This window comes from Gymnogyps californianus, chromosome 2 (assembly GCF_018139145.2).
Source record: "Gymnogyps californianus isolate 813 chromosome 2, ASM1813914v2, whole genome shotgun sequence".
Classification (NCBI taxonomy): Eukaryota; Metazoa; Chordata; class Aves; order Accipitriformes; family Cathartidae; genus Gymnogyps; species Gymnogyps californianus.
The window spans coordinates 127,708,316-127,735,066 of NC_059472.1; the positions used below are offsets into that span (position 1 = coordinate 127,708,316).

The 26,751-nt window shown below is 40.4% G+C and overlaps 1 protein-coding gene across 3 annotated transcripts in view; it reads left to right on the forward strand.

Moving 5' to 3' along the window:
* Window positions 1–21,781, forward strand: part of SATB1 (SATB homeobox 1) — a 71,259-nt gene extending 49,478 nt beyond the window's left edge. Inside the window, exons 9-11 of one of the 3 annotated variants that reach the window (XM_050891585.1) lie at window positions 17,525–17,728; window positions 18,232–18,327; window positions 20,973–21,781. In XM_050891585.1, coding sequence (XP_050747542.1) covers window positions 17,525–17,728; window positions 18,232–18,327; window positions 20,973–21,455 — 783 coding nt within the window. In that variant the 3' untranslated portion in view covers window positions 21,456–21,781. The other 2 variants (XM_050891587.1, XM_050891586.1) reach the window with 2 other exon arrangements.
* Window positions 21,782–26,751: the final 4,970 nt, after the last annotated feature.

Consider the following 26,751-nt stretch of genomic DNA (forward strand, 5'->3'; position numbering starts at 1 on the left):
GTTAGGCAGTTAGCTCCTTGGAAATGAGTAGTTTTGCGTGCAAAGCATGGAGGTAAAATCAGTGGTTCAGACCACGCTAGAGACTCCATCCTAAGCCATTAGGCAAGTATTTTGTGCAGTGGTATTTTATTAGAAGTGTTCGACTTTTTGCCTTAGTATGCACCTGGAGCATCCTCCTCCGAAAGGCTGCGTGGGGAGGTGCACCGGGTAGGCATCAGGCAGAGCATCTAACACTCGTGAGTAGATGGGAAGGAGTTAAATGCGAAGGGAATGCTAAACATTGGCACTAAAATTGCTTTTGGCATGCAAATACCATGCTTTTCCTGACATAAATATTTTCAGAATAGGCCATTAGAGTTCAGGTATATAAAACCCCGCTTTTACTGGAAATTTTAATGTTGTAGTAAACCTGGAGATTTATAGTGAAAAATTGATGTCTGTTATCTCACTTTTATCTTTTTAACCAGCAGTTTTATAAATGCTCTATCTTTGATCTGGCTTTTTCCATCTAGAGACTAAGCTATATACTCTAATAGGAAAGTCATTTTTAAACAGCTTCCCACACTGAACAAGCACGGTATTGTGGATCTGGCATGAAGATGTAACATGCCATTACCGCAGATATAGAACAATCTATTCAACTATTTTCCAGCGGGGGGGAAAAGAAAGCTTTTTATCACCAAGAGTAACCCTCTGGTAACAATGTGGCTTTAAGAGGGGTGTCTTGAAACTTATTTCCAAAGCTGTTTCCTCAGGGTGCTGCACCTCAGGCTGTCCCAGTGGGGTCCAGCCTGGGGGGCAGGAGGGGGCTCAGTCCTTCGCCCATCACCCTGCGTCTCTGTCAAGTCCTCTCCCGCCTTTGTCTCCCTCAGAGCAGCTGAGTCACTTCCTGGGTTTAAATCTTGGCTTAAAAACCTTCTTTTCCCCCGCCTCGGCATACAATGGACTCTCTGTGGAGCGGGGAGGGATACTGCACAGGGAGACGCGAGATGGAAGCAAAACGTGCTCTGAGGTCTGCCATTGTTTCACAGGTCCACCTGGAAATAAACCCCATGCCCTCGTGGAAAGGTGAGATACAGTAGTTAGAAAACATTAGCTGCAGAAGTACACCACACAACAGCCTCTAATTTTTTTATTTTATTTTTTTTTAATTTGTTTTCCTCCCCCCTCCGCTACCCGGGGGTGATTGCTCTGGCAGTTGAAGAGGTGCCATGAGCAGCAGGAGTTGGGACTGGATCGGGAGTCAGCAGGGATAGGGGAGGAAGAGTGTGAACTGAGAAAGCAAGATGGGCTTCTGCGTGCGATCAAGAATTGCCCCATAAAGCGGCGTGTCGTTCAGTGAAACTGTGAAACTTGGCAGATAGAGCTGATTTGTTTCTTTCACAAAATATTGTGTTGCAGATTCATAGTGTGTTCTGTCTCGCCCAAGTCAGAGAGCAGGAGATTTTTGGGTTTCTATTGCGGGAACAAAATGAATGCTTAGAGTGCTCCAGGTCCTTCCTCTGCCTCATGTCCTAATTTCTTTTACAACATTTCTTCACAGAAATAAAGGTTAAAGCCTCAGGAAATTTCCTTAGGAATTTTTTTAAAATTCTTTCTCAGAAAGGGGGTAGAAAAATTGAGTTCAGTTAATTCGTTTATCACTCAATCTGGGTAGACCTGGAGAAGGGCTGGCATTGATCCTGGCGGTATCCTGCTTTATTGGTATGACCTTGGTGGTGTGGGTTGACTTCAGCGAGTCTTGGATTCCCGCTAGTAAAAAGTAGGCAGCAACTTCTTGAATCAACAAAGATGCACTGAAGAGAAACAGCCTTAAAATCTCCAAGGTGGTTTATATCAGTGTGCAATTGCCCACGGAAATCTGCATAGAGGGAAAAAAAAACATTAAAACCTGAAATAGTTCAAGCCAAAGAAAAAAGGTACAGGATGGAAAATACTTAACTGGTAAGAGGATTATATTGACCTCTTCAAACAGCTCCTTGGGGCCAGGCAGCCCTTTCAACACGTAAGGCAAAGGCTGGATTTGTTGACACACGGATGAAAAAGTGTGCTTCCTGAGCATGCTTTACACGTGGGGTCAAATCGGCTCCGGTTAGAGGTTCCCAGCCAGGCGGGTGGCAGCACGAGCTGTTCAAACGCTGCTTACAATCCGCATAGAGGCCGTTTAAAGAGCTGGTAGCAGCTTCAGGAAACGCTGTAGATTTGAGCCCTAAGGAGAGCTTCCCTGGAGGGATGCGGTGCACACCTGCCCTGCCTTGGTCGGGAGTTAATGCTTAACGCTCTCCCGGCCTCAGCCTGCAGCGCATCCCTGGGAGGCGCTGGGGCTGGAACCGCTGAGCGCCTGGCAGGATGCGGCCCCGCAGGTGGCCAGAAACAGCAAGGGGGGGTGTTCTTGGTTGGATGATTTCTGTCTGGTGGAAGGAGCACAAATGTGTGGGAGAAGCTAGGAGAAGTACAAGTTTCAGTCATTAAATGTACAAATGAAAAACGAGAGCCAAGTAGAGAAAGCTCTTTACAAAATATAAAATTCTGTTAAAGCAGCAAGACGGCACAACATAAGGAATGTTTGGTACATGTTATTGAAACTGAAAAATCAGAGTATGGAATGAATTATAATTTAGCATAATCCATAATTTTACAGTTTTCATTTTGAATTATTTATCTTATATGATTTGATTAAAGATAAAACTGGCTGACAAGATCTTGAACATCTCTGCATATCTTAATGACAAATGAAAAAAGTCCTCATTATAACTTCTCCATTTTAAAATTTTTATTTGTATTGTTTCTATATAGCTCCCTTTTATTTTTAAAGCATATTTCAGATCCGCATTGTGTACACGCGATTCCATAACCCATCAGGCTTCAGTGTTGCCTCAGTACCTCTGATTCAGTAAATCAGATCATAGGCAGCATGCTGTCATATAATAAGGTGTCTGATCCTTATTACCAGTTTGTTGATGCACAGACTCCTTCAAATTGACCATTGCAACACATGGTTTCCCCTGAAACTAGCTGTGATAATTAGCGTGGCTCTAATGAGACAGAATGTCACTGATCTTGTGCTGAACTGTCGAGTATCGACGCTACGGATGGGAACTGTCAAAGCTTGCCATCTGTGACAGAGCTTGGCATATTCCATTTGCAAGGTAGAGCATGCTCAATAGACTGTTTTTAAACAAATGGTCCATTTCTTGATTAGGGCTCTGTATTCTGTTACCGTGGAAGACTTTATATCATAGTTAAACTTTTTTCTTTTTTTTTTTCTCCTTTTCTTTTTCTGGGGTAAGCTCGTTAGGAAATGAAAACGTTACTAATTCTCAAACCGGTGCCTTCAATGTTCTAATAGCTTTTTGGGGAGAGGTGGAGGGGAGCTGATCACGTATTTATTCTTCTTCCTTCCCCCAGTTATCTTAATGTAGTTCTTCTAAGGCTAGCACTTCCACAAGGCTTTTATCTGATTTTTTTTTTTAAGCAGCAAGGGATAGGGATGGCGTAGTTTTGAAGGACAGAGGAACAAAAATTAAAAAGTCTTAGATGACGCGCAGTGGGAGCACGTGCGCCTGGGATGAAAGATTGAATCGGTCAGGAGAGTCGGGCGCCCAGGCTCCCGAGACCGGCCCTGCAAAACGCCGTGCAAAAAGTCCAGCGCTGCTTATCATTCCAAAATATGCTTTGTTGCTTTTTATTTCCTCCTTCTCTGGCAGACCACACAGGGCTTGTTCTGAAGAACATTTTCACTAATCTGATCAGGCAGCCAAATACGCCGGGAAAACTGCTTTAATGATCCCACTAATTACCTCAAGTCAATATGAACTGTATTATTAGACTGAGGGAAAATATTCCATTAGGTCTCCCCCTTGGGAGTTTCTCCGCTTTGTGATGTCACCGAAGCCTTCGCCCTCTCGCTTGTAATTAATTTTATTTACACACGCAGGCACGCACAAGGTCACACCTGCACAACCGGAGCTGGCCAGGGAGCTAGTGGCACTCAGGCTTAATCAGATCTGTCATAATTACCATTCTGCATGTTTCTGACACACGCTGTGAAATATTTCAATTTAACTGCCGCTACCAGCACAACCAGATGTAGTGTGAGTGTGGCTGCATTGGAAATATTATTCCTCAGGATAAACTCTCTCCTCCTCCTTTTTCCTCCCACCCCCTCTCCCTTTTACAGCTAATGTGGCACAGAAGCTGATGTATCCTGTAAATCTTGAATGCAGCGCTAGATTGATAACAGCAGATTAGACAGTTTAACCACAAACAGCTTGTTCATTTTTCACAAATGAAAACCACATGTGGTGTAACTAAAATTTCAGGCTCCTTTTCCCCCCCCCCCCTCCTCTTTCGTTGTTGTTTCCTTTTGTGTGTGCATGTGTGTATGCGCGTGTTGAGGTCTGCCTTTCACTGTAAAGGAGTGAAATAAAAGACTAAACATATAGGGGGAAAGAGACACTGCCGTCTTTGGAGATTATTTCTCCATGACCTTTATTAAAAACCTTCCTTGCTTTGGCAAAGAAATCAGATATCGCATTTTGTCTCTCACTCTGAGACTTTCTAATCTCTGGGTTTTATGCCCACTTATTAAAGAAGTCATCCTACTGTGCTGTTTTTCAAAATAACGTGCCAGCAAACACCTCGCTTTAAGAAGAGCTTCTAACCAAAAATGTAGTCTTCACTGCTGCCTAAATTTAGCAGAAATAAAATTTTCTGCCAAAGTTTTTCATTACGAATTTTGTCTCTTTGCTAACTCTTCCCTCTACCTCTTCCTTTGGGGAAAAGATTCTTTTTAAAAAAGAATCCTCGAAGTGTCTAGAATTTTGGCAAATGGAAAATTGTTTTTTTTTATTAAAACATTCCAGTATTTCTTATGAGAACAGACTATGGTTAGTTTTTAGGAAACTAAACGTTGCCTGTAAATTGTTTCGCTTTTTTTATAAATCCATTTTTTCAGTTAAATTGTTCAGCTTGCCCTAATTAAACAGCCTTCAATACTTAGTAAGGGTTTTTTTTGAAACCATCTATTCTTTAGTAGATCACTGTTGGCTACTTTTCCTACACAGAGAAAAAATTAATGCAGTTTTGATAGAAAGTTTTAATTATAAGGTTCTAAAACAATTCTTACAGCAAGGAAAAAAAAATGTAAGTGTGCAGAATGCAACTGAGCAGATTCCCCAAAAGCTGTTGCAGGTATTGTCAGGCGAGAGGAGTGGTGCAGTGCATCTGATAGAAATTCATCAAATCTAATCTGTAATAAGGCTTCCAGGGGAGGTTTAAAAAAAAGCAGCTTTAGTAAGAGAGTGATTTATCCATTGCCAGTGATTTGTGATGCAGTGGCAATATCGAAAGTGCAGGAGTCAGGGAGCTACGACTCAGTGTTCAAAGTCAGTCAGAAGAAGGTGAGCAGGACAGTTTTTGAAAGCCACTGAAGGCACAATTTGTAGCAAGAAATTTGGCTCCATAGATGGCCCCCCAGACTGCTGCAGAGAGGGTTAAAGACCCATGCTCTTACCACTTGGCCAGCAGTTACTGACTGCATTACTAGTCCCCCAGAGCTGAGCTGGAGTAGGTCAGCGTAGGTGTGCCATCAGCGTCCCTTGCTGCACGGCAGTGCCACCTCCATTATTCCTCCGGGGTCCGTGCAGATCCCGAACAAAGGGGAAATCTCGTCCTGGAGGTGCTATGGCTGCAGATGTCTCAAAAATGAGTCTGGAGTAAGGCAAAGAGGAGGGCAGGAAGGGCTCGTGTTGGAAGAGATAATGCTGAAATGAACCGTCAGGATTCTTGCAAGGGTCCGGAAATCCAGCTCTCTTTTCTTCGCAAAACTATTCGAAAAATGTTGTGCAGTTGGGAAGCACTGGACTGCCAAAGGAAAAATAGCGTGGCACCCTCTCCCACCTCCTTTGAGTCTTTTATTTTTAGTTTTTCTTTCTTAGGTAGAGGTGTTCTGGTTCCTACGCTCCAGATGCATGAATCAGCTCTTCCCCAGGCAGCACCTGCTGTCTGCCTGACAAGAGGTGCTGTTTCTGGCAGGATGGATTTTCTTAATCTCTCTTCCCGCTTTCTGTATCCTCACCTTCTGTTTTGTTTTGCTCTTGGCACCTTCACTAATTCCTCTCTTTACAGCTCTCCTTTTAGCCCTCCTTTGACTTTTTCCCACCCCATATACGCCCTCACCATCCACTCTCGCTCCGTCTGCCTCTTTCTCCTGTCCTACTGCTGTCCCCTGTGTGCCAGAGTCCCACCCCAGGTACATCCCCCTGCACGCAGTTGCTTTGCACAAGTATCCCCTTGTGCGTGGGGCGCAGCGTGGGCCCCCCATGCCCTTGGGGAGCCAAGGGCTGGTCACCAGCACTGCCGGCTTCGTGGGTGAAACATCGTTCATTTCCCCGCGTGGTGACACGGATTTAGCTGAGAAAAGAGCCGTGTTCTTGATTTCTCAGGTTGCTCATGCCTGCTGTGGGCAGATCACTGATTCGGGAGGCTTTTGAAGATTCAGTATATCGGTGTTTTAACAAGAAGAAACTAAAGCACTATTAAAAAAAAAAAGGGGGGGGGGGAGTCTGAGCGAGCTGTATGAGAGTTAATGACGTACGGAAATGAAAACAAAGCTGTAGTGCCAGAGCTGAGAGGGAGGCTGAGGAGTTAGCGAGCAGCCCGTGGTTCCCGGCAGTGGGGGAAGCAGGGTACCAAGTAAACAGCGGAGAAAACAAAAGCGAGCTCAACCCGTAACTAAACAGGAAATGACAGGGTAAAATTCCTCCTGAAAAACCGAGAGTTGCTAAACACGTTACTGCAAAGAATAAAGGCATCTTCTGCAAACGCAAATATACAGTAACGGTCCGAGAAGCGGTTTGTTAAAGGAGTGACCGATTACAGTTCAGGTGAAGGGTTGTTGGGCAAAGGAAGGAGTAAGAAATAATAGATGTGTGCTTTCTCCCTTAATGTTGAACTGGATAATTCAAAACACACAACACCTGAAAGAATGTTACAGGATTTCTAGGTGCAAGGTGAGAAATGTTTTGTTCCAGATAATTTTTAATTTCACTGTTCCTAATAATTTCTCATTGTGTCCATTTTTTTATTTTCTTCAAATTTAATCTCTCAGTCAAACTTCAGATTTCTGGTTACGAATTACCCCAAACTGTTGGCATATAATGAATAGGCTAGAGCAAGCATGCAGCTAGCTAAGTGGGGAAAAATTCCAATTTGCAAATATTTATCTAATTCCAAATCTGCCAAATTTTATCTGAAAAACACATTGTTATTCAGTGGTCATCTCATTTTTATTCCTGTGCAGTGTCATGTTCCCTTACTTCAGGACGGCTTTTGAGAAGCGTATGAAAATAGTTTTCAGGATCTTCGTAAAGTAAAGATGTTTGGATTGAGTGGTCCTTAGCAGAATTCCCTGAAGTTTTGGACCCCGACTGAGCAAGATTTGCACACATATCAGTTACGTCTGTGGGTTTACTTAGGTGACTAGGTATTTTGCTGAGCCTGGTGCTTAGCATCTCTAGTGTATGTAACATGCAAGAGAAAGCTCTACACATACAGGAACTTTCCACTGTTTATATAAAACCAGTTATTTTTAAAAAAAGCTATGAAGGGCTTAAATGAGATTCTTTTTATTTTTGCTTTGGGGCAGCCCCAGTTTGCTTCAACTCTGAGAAATCGTTTGCTACTCTTATTTAATATGAGGAGAGAGTCTAACTAAAGGGATTGGTCGTTTTCACCTGGGGAACGGGACGGAGGGATCAGGGCAGGAAGAAATGTGCCTGCTCCATGCAGCGCCTGATTTAAGGGCAGAAGCTGCTGCTGAAGCTGCTGCCTAGAAATACGGCTGGGGCTCAGCTTGGCTGGCACTTTGCTTGGCCGATGAGGAAAGGCCTAACACTAAGCACAGGTCTCTCTAGGAGCTTTTCCCTTGTGGCTGTTCTTGTCCCCGTCCTGACAGCAAACTACCTGAAAACACTCTTGTGTTGGTTCCCACCCAGGAGGGAAAAACCCGATCTCTCCAGCTTCCCTTTTGATCCAGCTTTCCTATTCTTTTAAGTCTATGCCCCAAGCAACCATGCTACAAGTAAGGGTATTTTATCTTTCTAAGGGCTTCAGTGCCTTTATTTTTCCATGGGTGAGATATATGCTTCTGGCTGCTCCCTTCTCATTTGCTGGGAGGCGTCTTTCTTTCACAGGTGTGGATTTTAAAGATTTTTTTAAACTGCATTGAGGTAATGGGCGTTATTAATTTTCTGACTGTTTCTGTGGTTAACAAAATCTGGAGAAAAGTTAGGGAAAAGTTTCTTTTCAATTTCCTTAAGACTCCCCTCACCCTTGGCATTATCAGAGCATTAAGCATTCTTCACTAAGAAACTGAGAACCACAGAAGCCAGCTGAACTGCAAAAGATAAGTTAAAAGACATTTTCTCAGAATATTTAAATGTCTAATTCAAATCTATATGAAAACATTTAGTTAGGCCATAAAAATGTGAAGGGATGTCTGAAAATGGATTTGAGCTGTGTATGTTTTGGAATGATGTCGCTTGTTGGAACATCTTGTCAGCTGAACTGAATTTACAATGAAGTCCAAATATCTACGAGCCTGTGATTCCTCAGTGTGTGGTAGATCTTCCCCTGATCCAAACTGAATTCTGGAAGGAAAAAACATATGACAAGAAGCCACGGATTTAAATTACTCCTTCTGGGAAATTATAATCTTTTTTAAAAAAATAAATCTAACAACGTGATATACACACATATAAGTAATTATGGAAGTGACACTTTGGCCCTATGGCCTTTTTACTGGAGGTCTTTCCCCCAAAGCAAATGTTAAATCTCTGTAAGCAACGTAATAATAAACATTTGCTGTTCACTTGTAAATTGATAGTAGTAAAAAAGATTTTTTAAATTGCCAGGCTCTTTCTATTAAAGACTCTTCTCTAACTAAACTGCAGATATAGCTGCCATACAAAAATTGATTGCATGTTTAAGAATAAATAAATGCAGGCTATTAAGGGTCGTGGTTGGATTTGGGGTTGTATTTACTTTCAAGGGAAGCATTCACAAGCAGTGACATCAGTACTTCTCTCTACTTAAATAAAAGATGAAGGGCCATATATTACCAGTCACCCTCTGTGAAACCCACTGACCCATTTTATATGCCTGTACTATAAAAAGTAATGTACCAGACTAAGACTGACTTATTTAATAATTAGCAGTTGTTTTTTCTTGTTTACTTTTTTTTTTATTGTTAAGTCCATTTTTGTCACATGTATCTCGTGGTTACAATGCCAATTGAATTGTGTGTGTGACAGAGGAAGGATCTGGAGTAGAGGAAGGCAGAATAAAGGTTCACCCACTATGTTTTTGTATCTATGACTTTTTTCCCTTCTTTTTACATATGAATGTAGTTGCATTTTATGTAAGATTTTCAAAGGCATGCATATTATGTTTTTGATCAGGGCTTGTGCCTATCTATCATTGCTAGGCAATTGAAGGCAATACTGTAAAAAAGATACATTTGAACAAGGGAAAGGAAAGGTGGAGGAGGCTGAGAGCAGAGGAACCAAGCTTGGGAGAAGCCCTTCATTTAGATTATTCAGTTCCCTCTGTACTCAACTAAAAAGTAACGATACTTGTGTTTTCAGTCAGTTTTAGACTTACGGGTTAGGTTTTTTCTTTCCATGAGCTGGTGGTATGTCTCAAGTGCTCATACACAGGGAACGTACCCACCAGTTTTGATACAGCCTCAGACCTTAATCCGCCAAGTTTTTCGGTAGCACTGGCTCTTAGCCACTCACCATGGCTCTGGGTAGAAGGAGAGGTCTAATACGACAGACGAGACTGTGGGAGCAGGGCCACAGCTGTCCAGGTCATTTTGTTTCTGTACTTGTTTGCTGCTTGTCATTGAATTTTAGAGGTTGCTTTAGCAAGTTTCCTTTTCCTATTTATTTGTTTGGATGTTTACAAGAATAGAAATATGTATTTAATTTTTAAGTGCTGCAGCAAGGGAGGAGAAAAGGCAGAGGGAAGTAGAGACGTTAGGAATCCTTTTCCCCTAAAATATCACCAAAAAATTGTGGTGAAATCCTATCAGTACCACTGCTGGCTGTTTGGTCATCTGTTTTTCACAACCCAGAGAAGAGGTAGAGGTTAACATCCAGACAGGTGGTGTAGCTGAATAATAGGTTGGATAAGAAATTTAAGGAAATGGCATAATCTCTTTCAGTATTCTTCAAAGGAAGCTTTTCCTGCTAGTGAAGTTTACCTTTCTTCTGAAAAGCCCTATGAGGTTGTGGGGTTTTCAGTTTGTTTGTTTTGTTAAATCTCATCTATTATGACGGCAGATACAGATTTACTTAAAATTCACATCTGGCTTCCCCTTTCAATGTTCTAGTAATGAAAGCCAGTAAAATAGATAAACCAGAAATATCTGGAGATAAAGGACAGCTTCAGGTTTCAAACTTTCTCTGATTTAGGGGAATGCTCAAAGGCAAAGCCTGAAACTTAAGGCTGATTAGCGTAAATAAAATACTAAGGCAACCATCTTTCTGGCGACATTTATTATCACTTTAGGCCACATCTCAGGAAGAGGCATTCGTATTCTGGTATCTCTACTCATCTTCTGGAACAGGCTGAAAACCAGCTTTTGCTTCTTGAAGTAATGGTACACAGTTTTATGAGAAAAATAGGGAAATCCCAAAGTATTGAACATTCACAGCAGTTTTTAAAATTACTCAAAGGTATGTGCCTCACAGAAGTCAGTGTTTAAAATTACTTGAAAATATAAACTAAACTGAAAAGATTTTCACTAATAAATGTGTTGGTCGGTATCAAAAACTACTAAGTCTGGTAGATTATTAGTTTTCCTAAAATTTTATAAAAATATCCAGTGACGTTTCTTTTAATAGACTTCAGTTCTTCTGTGAAGCATTTAGGTCTATTCAGCTTTGCATAGGAGATAACCAGGACAATTTATGTATTTTAGAAAAGATAAACCTGCAGTCAGAATAAATTTTCCTGCAGTCAGGAAATTCCAGAAGAACATTTAAGGTTAAAAAGGACCACTCTCATCATCTGGGCTTGTTCCCGTCTCTGAACCCACAGGTATTTCACCCAGGAAGAAGTCAGATTTAAGTAATCTCAGCCTGAAAATGAATTTTTAATTCAATGCTCTGTTCTTACCCTGCAGTGGGTGTTCCCTGCTGTATTTTTCCGGATAATACAAATATAACGCAAACAGCATTTCCCAGATAAATTAAAGCAGCATCCATTGTTACTTATTTGTCGTATTTGTTTGTGCTGAAGTGACATTTGTTTATTTTGCTTCTCAATGCCATACGCATGAGCTTACTGATTCAGAACTCCCTGAATTTTCGATCCTGTTGAACGCTGTGAGAAAGCTCAGTTGAAGGGTTTAATGCGTTTTCCAATCAACGTGTAGGGGAAATTTGGCCTTATCAATTTAAATGCTGGAGATCCTTTCATTGCATTATGGAAGAATCTTCTCTAAGCAGAGATTATTCTTAAGAACTTCGTAACATTTAAAGGTTAATATGTTAGGTAAAGAACAATATCTTAAGACAAACATTTTTATTACAGGACATGAAGGGATAGTTCTGATTAAATTACATGATTATTTGAATGGGAAAGAAGACAAAGTGCATCATTTCTTGCCCTCAACTTTAATGCCTTTAATCAAATAATGACCTTCTGGAAATAGTTAATTTTAAGCATTTGGAAAGATCAATACCACTTTGCCACCAAAAAATGGCCCAGATGATGAAATTTGATGTATTTAAAGTACCATTTCACCCTTTTAACCTAGTAAATAATTTAAAATGCTTTCAGTACTCCTTTGCTACCATTATGTATCTCGTTCAAAGTATTATGACTTTTCCAAAAGCAACCTTTCTGTGCAATGAGCAGCTTACAAGTTTAATACTAAATACTAAGACTATATGCATATACTGTAGCGGTGATGTCGGCCTTTTTTCTTCCCTTCTATATGTGGATTCTGTTTTGAAAAGAAATGGAAATATCTATGATGAACGCAGCCATTTGGAACAAAGATGAGATTTGTAAAGCAAGTTGGATGGCTTTTGAAGGGAAAAAAGTCAATATTTAAAGTTTAGTCCATGAGTTCTTTTCCTTTGTTTTGTCTATAAGCTTTTGTGTTAAAGGTGAAGGATTTGGGTTGCTCAGACAATTAAGAGCCCATTTTACCAAGTGTAATTTCATATCTGTGTTCTATAAACTGGAGTGCCTTCAGCATTGTAAATAAAAAAAAATTGCCCTCTATTAGCATGTTTGTGGGCAGATTAAAAACAGTCTTCATTAGCATAAGTAACACTTACAGATTCTTTTAAAAGTAGAAAATTATTTGCTGAATGATAAATTGCTAGCTTTATAGTTAGTTGCTGAAAATGTGCTCGTTCAAAATGCCTACTTTAGTCTACAATACTCAATTTTTTTTGAGTTAGAAGTACTGTTTAATGGATTATGTACTTAGTTTTTGTTTACAGTAGATGCTGAAACGCAATTCACACTTTCTGCTAAAATGTTTGTATCAAATACCTCCCTATTTAGACTGATTTCTTTTAACACCATATATTTTTATTATACTGTATGCCCCAGAGAATGATACAAAATAATCTTAGATATACTATACCAGAGAAAAAGTGTTCATATCTTAGCACTGATACTCTAAAATGTTTTGCCTTCTTAGACTCAAATTACAGCTCTTCTAAAAAATGTTGGAGTCTTTGTTAGTTATGCTGTAAGAAATACTCATCATTTGGCAAATTATTATCACGATAACTAATTCACCAAACAAAAGAGTTCAATTGCTCCACCTTGAAGTCCTTTCTTCCCAGACTAGATGTGTTTGTTGCTGATTTGGAAAGCTTTGCCCAGAGAATATCTTTCATGATTGTAATGCTCTTTGATCTAGTTAGGGTTGGTATTTACACCTTAAGTGCAGATTTCAATTATCTTTTTTTTTTCTTTTAATAAGAAAGATACCAGAATGCAAGAATAATTTGTTAGAAACTCTACGTGAAAGAGCAGAAGATTTTATTTAAATACAGCACAGGTCAGACTGAATAAAATAGCATTTGGATACATAGATAAAATGCATAGATGCTTTCTTTAAAATAAGCATGCTCATGGGTCTTGCAGGGTCTAATGTTTGGCAGTTATCCTCTTTGCGCTTTTCCTGCAATAGTTTGGCAGTTCGGCTTTCACAGGTTTTTTTCCTCTAATGTCTTATGTTTCTTTACTAAATCCCTATCAGAAAACCAGACAGAAGACTCTTATTTATTTTAAATATCTTAGGTTTAGCATCTTTTTTTTTTTCACCATTTTCTTGCTTACTGTAGCAAGACCTTTGCAGATGGTACTTGGTTACTTGAAAGTGCATAACAGTATTTTCTTTGTAGCAGATGGATTTAAGACTTTTAGTTCCCAATAAATGTAGGTTTACAATACATAACTTTACAGGATTTGTGTTGTATATAACAGGTTTGAACATATTATCTCAGAATTCATCTGCATGGCATTTTCAGCTTATCCAGGGCCCATGCCAGTATTTTAAGTAATAGGGAGAGCATAGTGATTGATAGCAGCTAAAGGCGTGATTTTGAATAGAAACAAAGGTTTTAGAACAGAAGGTGTCAAATTAAACTTTGTCAGTTTGAAAAGTAGTAACATCCTGAAAGTTCTCCAAACATATTTACATGTGGCTAATGTTTATATTTTGCTTTGTACTCTCTTTATATTCAGTGTAATGTTGCCTGGCAAATTTACTCTGTTTTAAAATCAAGGTTGTTCCCAATGTCATTGCAGAGTTTTGGGGGGTTTGCCTTGCTGCATAGATATATCAGCTTAATTATTTTAAGACTGTTTTTTTAATGATGTATTATATATGCTGTATAAACCGGTTGTGATCTAATCTGAGTTATAAATATTTCCTTATTATTTTGTGGTCCTTTCCACTTCCTGTAAGACTATACAGACAAAAAAACCCAGTGGCCCAAGCCCTCCTTCAGAATAAATTGTTTGAACTAGACAGAAATTGCTCTAGATTTAAATGAGTATAAGAGGAGAAAATTAGCCTTGTTACGTTCACTTGTAAATTCAACTGCATTAACTACAGCAGTTCATACTTCTTTAGATGAAATGGAAACAAAATTCACAAATTTTACAGAACTTAAAATTCACCATTAGAAAAGTCTGTATGATTACTTTTCCTAAAATTTACAAAAACATTTCATACATTCTCCTTTAGCTGACTTTTATGAATGAGCTTTATGTCATATACAGAATTCTGAACCTGAAACTAAACAAAATACTTATGGGTTTGTTTGTTTCTTTTGAACCAAAAGAAGGCATATTGGTATAAAGTTTTTAGTCTCTTAACAAAGTAAACCCCTACAGCCTCTGCTACTGCCCATTCACTATCTCTTCTGAGAATATTTGTGAGATCAACTTTCATAAATATTTTCAGAAATAAACCATGAAGACCAAAAAATTGTTTCTATCCTTGTAATTTTAGAAGAATTCAGTTGGTTGTTTCCATGTTGCCCATCCTATGTTTCATCAGAGTATGTCTACTTCTTTAAAAACATGACAAACTCAGTGGAAGAGAGACATTTTGGTAGAATAGCAGTCTATTCTGTGTACCGTGTCAAAAGCATCTGATTTCAGTATCTCAAAATCGCTGCTTCCCTGAAAGGCTAGCAGAGACATGCTTCAGGTTACAATTCATTAAATCATTTTTAGATAAGGAATTAGAAGTATTATTTCAGTGTAAAAGTTGATAGAAAAATACCGGAAATACAATGTTAGCCATCAGTAATTAGTAAAAATAAGGTCTGATCTAGTAAATGTAGAAACAGAAAAGACAGTAAGGGGAGAAGGAATTTCTTAACAAAAACTGTGTTGTTGTGATATATGTTTAATCAGCATAAAATGTGATTGCTTAGGAATTATTTTTACTACTGGACATTAAGAAGAGTTTCTACTGTCTTTTTTCCAAAAACATCTGTGATTCACATGGTCACCAAACAAAATACATGCAGTTTCTAAATGCGTGGTGCAGTTTCTTTTCCAGTCTGTCTGTATACCTTAGAGAGGTGTCATGGGAGGGGACAGGTTGTCTTGTCTGTTTTTTGACTTTCACCAAACTGCCATGATAGTCAGCTCTGCTCTCTGTTTCACCACCATTAGAAAGAGAACCAACAGTTTCAATGTGAAGCAGTGCAGACTCCAGACAACCAAAGGACAATTTTTATGCTTTGGGGCGGGCTGTTGTTTTTTTTTTTTTTAATTAAAAATTTTATAACTGTATTTCAATTAAAAGATTTAGATTTGTTTCTCTTCATCTTCTCCTCTCCTCCATCCCCAACAAACTACCTATGCTTTCTGATTGCACCTCTTTTAACTCACTGCAGAAAACTAATACTGCTGTTGAGCATAATCCAGCACGTATCCCTGTGGAAGCAACCTGGGCGGAGAACCGCGAGCAACATGTTGATTTTGTTAGAGGCAGGGAGAGTTCATACGTTAACCTGCTAACACATCCCAGAGTGCCTTACGATGGGGAGGGAGAATCCACAGACCCTTGCTACTGTTTTAAAAACGTGCCATATGATTCCAGCTGGGACAGGCTGTACGTTATGTGCTCTATATGAAGGCGTTTGGCCACATTTCCCAGTCAGCTTGCTAAACCCTGGGGCAATACCCGGCATCCACCCTTAGTGCATGGTCAAGGAATGGGGTGCCCTCCATCCCCAGGGTGCAGGGGAGCCCTTCTGCTGCCACTGCTCTCCTCCCTTTCCCCTCCCTCTCTAGCACACCTACTAAGTACCCGGCGGATTTTGGCCCCATTTAAATTTTTGCTTTCTCAGCTCCGCTACCACCATCTCTAACATTTGTCATTTCGATTATTTCTGTTTCTCGGGGGCATTTTCTCCTGTGTCATTTGTACAGTTTTCCACTTATATCCAAGAGAATATACTTCAAATTTTTATATGCATCTCACTAAATATTTTTGTACACAATATGAATGCATTAAGATTATTTGTTTACTTTCACCTCTTCCTATCGTGGCAATATTTCTACACTGCATTTATTAACTGTTAGCTAAAGATATGAATGTCTTCAAGAAAATACATATCTATATTGTATCTATGTATCTATTGTATCTAGTAGTAAACTAGTCTGGATAAACCATTTTTCAACTACCAATACATATAAAAAGGATCTAAAAGCTTCTGTACATTTATATTATTTGTTGATTCAATAAAATGTCGCATTATCTTTCCTACAGCATTAAGAAATAAAATTGCATGGACCTAGTTTTGAAAACAGATTCTTGAAGCTAAAAGAAAGGAAGTATGCATGTTTTATACATGTAATATTTTGTTTCTAAATTTTAATATACCAAAAAATTGCTGCTGATACATACTGTGCTAGCTAGAGTGTTTGCACTCTTCTTTTAAAACTACCAATGCACAATTAAGAAAAAAATCCTCAATTAAATTTTAAGAAGACATAAGAAAACAATTGTTAAAATTTCAAGATGAACTTGTATGTCTCTTTTAGAGGCAAATTAGCAACCGCTGCAGTTCTTGCAGGGGATTCTGTAGCTGACTTTGTAGTATGTATCCCAAAACCATGTCTGAATTAGAGTAGGTAAGCTCTTAGGCAACTTGCTGTCCTGTGATGTGGAAATGGTATAAAGGGTATGTCAGAAGCTTGAGCAGAAGCTTGAGCATATCTTGCTCCCCCCCCCAAGCCCTAATAGTGTATGTAAAATTGAGAGACTGGTTTTTTCTGGGTCTATGAGAAAAATCCTGAAACAGATAATCATGTATTACTTGAAATAAGTTCACCTGCAGAGGCACCTCTACTTGTAGCAGATAGGAAGAAGATATGACTTGACTGTATCTAGTCAAAGGATTCCTGTCTTTTCAAAGGCGATTCGGGAGCTCCTCTACCACTATGATTTACATTAGGCGGCCCTACAGTCAAGGCACATATTTGAAGTACTTTCTTGTTTTGAGTAGTAGTACCAGGATTTTAAAAATTGCTCAGCAGACAATCTGCCGACTCCTGAAACACAGTGTTGATGCTCTCGGGTGGGTGTAGCCTTGCATAAAAGAAAACAGACAGCAGAGAGAGTATACTGGTGTCAGTGAAACCCCTGTCCTGCAGAGGGGAGCGTATAAAGGATTCTGCCTTCATCAACTGGTTTGTTTCTAAGCAAACAGCAGCGCTGTGGTGCGGGACCAAGGGGAAGGTGCTTTCCAAAATGCTCGCAGTTGGCGAGGGTCTGTGAAATGGCGCGGCAGCCTCTCGATGTGTCGGTGTTTGCTTTAAGCCCAGCCTGTACAGTGAAAGCCATTTCTTACTGGGGGAGAGCATGAGAGGATGCAGCGCCTCTAAAGTACACGTTTCGCCCTCATTTTGCCCCTCATGAAGTGAGGAAAAAAACTAATGTTTTGCTGGTGTTATCTTCAAGGGGTGGCTCTGTGAGCTGTTACGTTGGAAAGAAGATCCCTCACCAGAGAACAGGACCCTCTGGGAGAATCTCTCCATGATCCGAAGGTTCCTCAGTCTTCCTCAGCCTGAACGCGATGCCATTTATGAACAAGAAAGCAATGCAGTTCATCACCATGGTGACAGGCCTTCCCACATTATCCATGTGCCAGCAGAACAGATTCAGGTTAGTTTACCTTGGCCAATCCCGCAGAGCGCTAAGTAAATAAAGCTTTAAACGGAGCAAAGGAAATTAGTGTTTCTTTCCTCCCGGCCAGGCTAAATGCAGGTCTCCCAGTACGAGATAAGAGCACGCGGCTGTCCACCACCAGAGTTCAAAGGAGAGCGTGCGACCACCCACGGTTTTTGTTTCAGTTCCGTGGTTTTTTGCAAACGTGCGTGGACGCGGTAGCGCAGAGGCAGCTGCGTGCCGAGCAGGGCGAGCCTCCGTGCTGGCTGTCCCTGGCTAGACAGGCGTCAGGACCAAGAGGCAGAGGCGCGTGGCACTGGTTGTCAAACGCCTTACCAGCAAAGCGGGAGGACCTTGTTGCGCTGCTGTTCAAAAGCTAAGCTCGAACCCTCAACAGCGGCGACTCGCCCCGGGTAGGAGTGAAGGGAAGGGGATTCCTCATCCCACTTTAACCCCAGTCGAGGCTGGGGTGAGTCAATGTTTGTTTGTTTTTCCTTCAGAGCCCCTCTCCCACCACCCTTGGGAAAGGAGAGCATAGAGGCGCTTTCTTACCAGGCCTGCTGACCGCTGGACCTTGGCTGGGTGCTGCTCCGCAGGTGAGCTGGCACAAGGGCACCGTGTCAGGGAGAGAGAGGAGGGGATGCAGGATCCACGCCACGGGGCTTGGAAGCAGCCGCCCTCCGCTCCGGGGCAGCCCCGGCGGTGCCCCCTCCTCCGGGGGCTGTACCCACCCTTTGCTCGCACGGGCACTGCGAACCGGGAGCGTGGCTGGCTGTTTTGCTAAATATTGTAGCCCAGGTCGGCAGTGCGGACTGCTGTCTCTCTGAGCTGGGGACTCTTTAATCCCTTCTCACGAAAGACCTGAGGTCAGCCTTTTAACTGCTCCCTCTTAAAGGGCAGATATTACCCTGTGCTTTCCCAACCTCAGCTGAGACCCAGTGTATCATTTGTATTACCTATACAGAAAAATATTTACAAAGCTAGGAAGGATAGAGTTATCTCGCAGCCAGAAACAACACGAGTGTATATTAAAGATAAAGCAAACTGAATAAGACAATCCCTTAGGATATCAAGTACTAAAATAATTGTGAAAGCCTGGAAACTTGCTGTTTGATTTAGCAAAAAGAGAGAGAAAGATCTATATTAAGTAATAAAACAGCACTTGTTTGAAAATGTACATTGTTTTTAATAAAATTGCTTCTTAAGGGGATAAAAGGAGAAGCTTATGCACAGTATAAACATTCAACCACTATGCCACTTACTTAGATTTTCTTGCCTTGTTGATAAAAGTTGTGTGTTTGATCTTGCAAATATTATTCACATAAGCAGTTGCATTGTAATCTCTTAATATGACTTGTAAGAGTAAGGATTGGGAGATTGGGCCTGAGTTTTGTCTCTGCTCTTCTACATGGTAATTGTTGTAGATGCATAAATATGCAGCTAAGACACATGTTTTCAAACTGTATATACAAAGCCTCTAGTCTTGTAAGAATTTAATGTGCTGGGAGTAGTCTTGAATCTCTTTGGGATTGAAGCCTTGAATGGGACTGCTCACAGACCATAAAACATGAAAGGATGTGAATAGGGATGAGGCAAGAGCCCTAATTCCACTAGCATTTGTGTCAGATCTTACAATAAGAAGATCACTTAAAGCAGTGGCTTCTAAACCAGGTGTTGAGACCTATGCGAAGCCTCTGCAAGCACGAGTGGCACTGCGAAGTGGACAGAATTATAATTCCTCCAATATTTATACTATTCGTACAGTATTTTGTGCTTCTTGAGGTCTACAAGTGAGCTGCAACTGGAAGCCTGGAAACCACTACCGACACAAAAAATTGTCGAGGGGAGACTTGCAAAGGGAAATGAAATGTAGTGATAGCAACTGCTTGTTCTGCTGCTGTTGTTTTTTAATAATAACTGGTGGTTTGTACCATATGACAAGAAATTTGCTGATCCAAAATAACTTACTAACCAGTGCTTCCTGTGCTGTGAAGCAAAAGAATTGTCAACAAAACCAGTAGCTGATAAATTTACTTTTTGATGTTATGATCTTATAGTGTACTGTACTCCGGTGGTAGATGAGAAAAACATTTCTGTCCCTAGGGCTCAGTGCCTCACCTTTTAAGAATGTTTCCAAATCCATGGTTGCAAAACTTCATTTTAAGCTCTTGTTAATTATTTACATCATGATTTGCTTTATCTTATTCTTCTGATGTGCATACTGGCTCATTTTTATTGCCTGAGTTTTTGGAATGCAGCATGTTCCCTTCTAATAATAATAGTGCAACTTATTTAGAGCTTTGCATCTTAGTCCTTTATAAATATTAACTAAATAATCCCCAGCACAAACACAGAAGCAGGTAAATATGTTTGTTTCCTGTTTATACGTTGGGATACTTGAGCACAGGCAAGACAGACCCTCTCCGAGACCACAGGCAAGAGAGGTCGGAGCCAGAAGGGGAAATACAGATTTCCTACCTCCAGATCTCTTTTCCTTGCCGAGGCTGGATTTGACAGCGTGACGTTAGGCGCTTCCAGCTAACGCATTCTGTCATAATGTTTGCAAGTTTGACAAGACTTCAGTGCATGCTAAGGTCAGATCAGCAGTGGGATATTTCTGCACTTAGCTAAAATGCTCTCCTTCTCCCTGATCCCCCCAGTCCCTTAGTCTAGCTATTGCTAGAGATTTGCAGCTCTTGTTTTTGGGCAGCAGCTGCTGCTGCTGGCAGAGCTCCTGTGCGTTTGCCCTCATCTGGCACTTTTCTCACTTTGCCCTTGCTACAGTTCTGGCTAAGCTGGTCAAGTTAATCCTATACTATGTCACCTACTTAGCATTTTGTCTTGTCTGCACTTGACTCATGGAGCATGTTCATTAAAATTTGTCAGCTAAACCGCACCGATGTCACGTCATCGGCGCTTTCAGTCAGACAAAGCCAGAGTGTTCCTTCCACCTCTCTGTCCATATCCCACCATCCCCTTATCCTCTGTCTCTGCTCACACACATACAGATACATGCGAGGTATGCAGAGAGTTACTAACTCATATTTTAATTCTGGTTCAGCAATAATGGGCCTTTTTTTTTCTTTTTTCCTTTTTTTTTTCTCCTTTTTGTTCTTTACACTTACTAAGCCGTTGTTTATAGCGTTGCGATTCCACCCCACCCCCACGCCCGATTTTCTTGGTAACACAAAATATAAGCAAGAATACATGTACAAAAAAAGTGCTATGCTTTGTCTTGCAGCAGCAGCAGCAGCAACAGCAACAACAACAGCAGCAACAGCAACAACAACCAGGTCCCAGACTACCCCCAAGGCAACCGACAGTAGCATCACCAGCTGAATCTGAGGATGAAAATCGTCAGAAACCCCGACCACGAACAAAGATTTCTGTTGAAGCCCTAGGGATCCTACAGAGTTTCATACAAGATGTAGGCCTGTATCCAGATGAAGAAGCAATCCAGACTCTCTCCGCTCAGCTTGACCTGCCCAAGTACACCATTATCAAGTTCTTTCAGAACCAGCGATATTATCTCAAGCACCATGGGAAGCTGAAGGACAATTCTGGTTTGGAGGTGGATGTTGCAGAGTACAAGGAAGAAGAGTTGCTCAAGGATTTAGAAGACAGCATCCAAGACAAAAATGCAAACACGCTTTTTTCAGTTAAACTAGAAGAAGAGTTATCGGTAGAAGGGAACACAGAGATTAATGCTGAATTGAAAGACTGATCTAAAAGTATTATTTTCTTTCAACAGTGCCACTGGTATTTACTAATGAAATGAAAATTCCATCTTGCGTTCTGTCAAAAACCTTTATTATTCATTGTTTGGCCAATGAATCTTCCAAAACTTGCACAAAAGTTGAAAAAAGGATAATGCAGACTGCACTAGATATTTTACTCTGTTTTACAAACTGCTTCGCAGCAACAGATGAAGCGTTGAGGATTGTTTGATATTAATTTGTGTTCACTGGATACACTGTGAGTGTACCCAATAAGCATGATACCAGTGATTTTGATTCTGGAGCCTTCAGACAAGCATTACAACTTTTGTGATTTACCGTTTTTCGTTTCTGTTTTGTTCTTGTTTTTTAATTATTACTGTAGCACTCCACACTTGATCTTTGGAAACTCACATTTATTTAAAAAAATAAAATAAAAAGAGTTTGTTACTCTTGTTCTATTGTATGTTACAAAAGAACTATAGACTGTGGAATGCAGTTTAAAGATAACATATGCCAACAAATGCCTTGTATTATATGGCACTGCCGTAATTCAGATTTGTTTTCTTTTGGAAATAAAGGTCACTGTATTTTTTTTTTCCATTCTCATTGTTACATGGTTTTAAAGAAAATGAAAAAGAAAATGTGAAACACAATTTAGTCCTCATTATTTATTTGTAGATCCTGCAGCATCATGTTGTAATTAATTTTTTTGGAAGTTTCCGTTAAATGTAATATTGCTTCTCTTGTTATCATACTGATTTTTTTTTCTATTTATAAATGTATTTTGATGGGCAGTAAAACAAAGTGTCTTAAAAGTTTTAAATAGAGAAAATGTGCTTTACACAGTTGCCTATAAAAAGTGCTCTATGTTATCCAAGCAATTCATACTATAAGCTTCACTCTTATTGTTGTATGCAATTTTTACTATCATGCAAATAAGCTTAGGTAAATAAAACTAATAGATCACCTTAGAAACTTATGCAATTAATGTGAAAATAATTGATGTTTGCAATGTGTCTTCCTTTGGTTTACAATCAATTTTAAAGCTACAGCTGTATAAATTTTCTGTATAAAGGTGTATTTCTTTTTTATGAGTTTATTGCTATGAAAACACCAGTTATTTTGTTACAGCTGGCTGTTTTTATAAGTGTATCACAATTTTCTTTATGCAGAAATGTTCTGACTAGGAGTGGTTATTGACTGTAACTACACAATTAAAATTGTTTGTATGGTATGATATGGCAGGGTTTGTCTGCGTATGTGTATATCTGGGAGGAATAACTTGTTCTTAGTGCACATTGTACCTTCTTGCCACCACTTTGAAGATGACATTTCAATTGTTCTCCTTTAAAATCACAGGCAGATTTTTTTAATGACCTTCTTAAAATTTGAATTTAGATAACATACTTCAAAAAGAAACACAGTTTGGTTATGAAAATCATAACCTGTCTTTTCTTGGTTTAAAAACTTGCCTGCCCAACAGAGATAGCAGGATATTATTGAGTCAAAAGGCTATCAGGCATAAACATATTTACAGTTCCTGGCAGTAATGCACTTATAATGGATACAGCTGGTTTTATTTTACACTAGAATTATGCTAACACTATTCCTTGCACTAATGTATAAACATTAAAAAAAAACATTAATAGTCACAAATTGAATAGGAAATATGGGCTTTGCACATACCAGTCCCCTTCTAAGCAAGATTATTTTTAATGATCACTAATAAGGTTCTTGATAAAGCCATAACAATTGGTGGGCTCTGAATTTATGCAAGGCTCATGTCTAGGCTAGAGAGAAGTCTGCAGCTGAAAGTTGTGAAGTACACACCATTGTTCTCTTTTCCTAGGAGAGAAACAATTTACAGCCGGTGCAATTCAGGATTTGAATTCAGTGCAGCTCTTCTAACATGACTAAAAGTTTGCAAAATTCCGGATGAGTTTCAAAGGCACAAATGACTCTTAGGTTGCAGCAAATTTCTCCTTTTAGCTCCATTAAGTTCTTTAAGAAGACACGTATTAGGCAGCAAAGCAGGTTTTCATTCCACATGTTTAAAACTGCCTCAGGTGCCGCAGCACCCTTGGGGTTCCTTGAGCAGCTCCCAGCTGCAGCACCTCTTGGCTGCTCCCAGGACTGTGTTGCAGCTGCACCGTGATTTGGGCTTGGGATCTAGTCCAGTTAAAAGAAAAGAGCCTTAGTACCACTCTGGGAGGGAAAAAAGCCTTAGGAGGGACATGGATGTGTAATTTGGCATTGCATTCCAAGGGAAGGACAGTCAAACTATGCCCTCGCTTAAGGGACTTAAGCTATAGTAGTCCCTTGGTAGGGAATGTAGTAGTCCCTGTAGTAGTTCCCCTGTAGTAGCTATAAAGTTATTGATAGCCCAAAGCTATGCTGGTTGCAAAAGGGCAAAACCTAAGCCGAGTCCAGGGAAGCCACTGTGGTCACCGCTGAATTTCTTCACTTATTTGAAATGGGATCATTGCTTTGTATAGCCACACAGTCGCTCGGAGCTAGGACAGATCCCTGTTCACAGCCATGGGATAGGATGAAATGTAGCCCAGGCAATGCAAGCTGATTTGACGTGCAGACAATACCACTGGCACCCCTGGGCTGGCTGAAGTGCCAAGTGGTTACTTTTAAACTAATACGTGTGCATATGCAGGGTAGAAGGGAAAGTGAAGGAAAGACTTTCCTAGAATATACCTCTCCTCACGCTAAAAGCTAATACATGCCCCACTCCTAATACCAGAAACAGGGCAACAAGTCCAACACCCTCTAAAAGGATAAGAAGAAATGTTTATAAAATTGTCTTTGCTATTTTGAAAGCAATTTCCTTTTCTTTTATGCTTTTAAGTTTTATGGGTGCTGAAGTAGAGGCCATGTGCGCTTGCAGATGGTTATTATAGCTGTTTCTTTTCCATTATCTTCATTTTTCTTTCTTCTAGCATAGCTGAGGTTATCTTCCAAGTAGTTCAGCTTCTCTAGTCACATATTACCTGCACAGAGGTTTGAATCAGTGCATTTTTGTGTCCCAGTGGGTGGGCTGCGAGTACAGTCTTTTAACTTGGCCTAAGTGACCAAAAGCATTTTTGTTAAATTCTTAGCAGCATTTTCAAAGGTGATATGGGTATTAAGGATCCCAACTTTATGTGGATGTGAGAGATCTATACTGTTAGGAGTTAAGCTACTACAAGCATATGCCACCTTGACTCACGGCGGTTAGACTACCTAGAAAATTACCTTATGTCCTTTTCTGTTCCTTTTTCTCACCATCTGGCGTAATCCTACCAAAAAATCCCTTTCCATTTCTGCAAAGATTAAGAAATCAGACTGGACTTCTGTAACAAAGAACACAAATTGAGACATCAAAACACTATTAGTTGGGAAGTTGTTAGTAAAACTCACTGAGTCGGACTTCACTGAGAGTGTATGAAATGAGTAATTCATATATACTTAGGGAAGTATGGGGAAAGAATATTGCTTACAAGGAATCAAATTTAAACTGCAAAGAAAGCCAAATGCCTACAAAAGAGGGAACTGAGTGTTGGGTGGGGATGGCAGGATTTAGGTTTTGCTATAAAACTGAAGTTAAGTATTTACCATGTTTTATGATGTTTACCATAAAAAGTGGAGTATTTTTACTCCCTGTTGATTCCCATTAATCTATACTTAACTGACAAGATTTATGTGTATATGCTGGAGTCCCCAGTGTGTGTTTTTTAAGCCTGAAAGAAAACCAAAGAGGCCCCAGACTCCAAGAAGTCCATGGCCTGGGGACAGTCTCAAGCCCCAGTCACACATACAGAGGTTGCTTATCATCATAAAGACTCCCTACCCTACAATGCAGGATTTTAGATTTGTGTTTCGTATAGCTACTTTAAACACAGAAAAAAAAGTCCAGATTTTAAAGTAAATTATTCCACTTAATTTTTTCTTTAAGTTGGGAAGGTGCAGCAAATGGAGAAAGAAGGGAAGGTTCCCTCAAACCAGTGATTTTGTTTCAGTGATTTACTGAGTCAGTACTTTGGTTGTGTGTTGGGAAAGCACCAAACGTTGCTAAGTTCATTTGCCAAAGCAAATGCCCCATGTGTTAAGAGCAGTATAAATTAGATACTACAGAAGATCTACTTGAGCATCAAGTATTAGCAATTCTGCTTAACTTAATTGAACTTGTGCTTTGATGTCAGGTACATTGCAGAGACCAAAGGTATTTTGATTTTTACATAATGATTTATATTGTGCTTTGAATAACAGTCCCATAGCAAAGCAGGGATATAAATATACTCTCAGGCCTTTTTTTGCACACAGATGTAATTTTAGTTTGGTCTCCTCACAGTGCCTTGCGTCCACACAGTCTTTTACTACAACAAATGAGCTAATAATTCAAACTGCAATAAGTGATCCTCCTTGGAGCAGGAGTAGCACTACTTGGCAGCGAGTTTGTTTGCTTTCAGGTTCATATGGGAGCCTTCCCGCCCGCTCTGCTGCTGGCAGTCCTCCCACTATCCCACGCTGCGTTGTTTCGCATTGGCCTGGCCCGGGCACCCTTCCTGCTCTGGGTCATTGTGCTGGTTTTGGCTGGGATAGAGTTAATTTTCTTCCCAGTAGCTAGCATGAGGCTATGTTTTGGATTTGTGCTGGAAACAGTGTTGATAATACAGGGATGTTTTCGTCATTGCTGAGCAGTGCTTACACAGAGTCACAGCCTTTTCTGCTTCTCACCCCACCCCACCAGCGAGTAGGCTGGGGGTGCACAAGAAGTTGGGAGGGAACACAGCTGGGACAGCTGACCCCAACTGACCAAAGGGATATTCCATACCACATGACGTCATGCTCAGCATATAAAGCTGGGGGAAGAAGAAGGAAGGGGGTACGTTCGGAGTAATGGCGTTTGTCTTCCCAAGTAACTGTTATGCGTGATGGAGCCCTGCTTTCCTGGAGATGGCTGAACACCTGCCTGCCGATGGGAAGCAGTGAATGTATTCCTTGTTTTGCTTTTCTTGCATATGCGGCTTTTGCTTTATGTATTAAACTGTCTTTATCTCAGCCTACGAGTATTCTCACTTTTACTCTTCCGATTCTCTCCCCCATCCCACCGGGGGGGCAGTGAGCGAGCGGCTGTGTGGGGCTTCGTTGCTGGCTGGGGTTAAACCACGACAGTCATCTTGCCCAAATATCATCTCTCCTGGTTACATGCCAGCACTCAGGTATATGTGCCACAGTTTAATATGAGGCAGCAAGGACTGTATGTATCTGATGTCACCCCTACCCTTTATCCTCACCATTCATGCTGTGAGC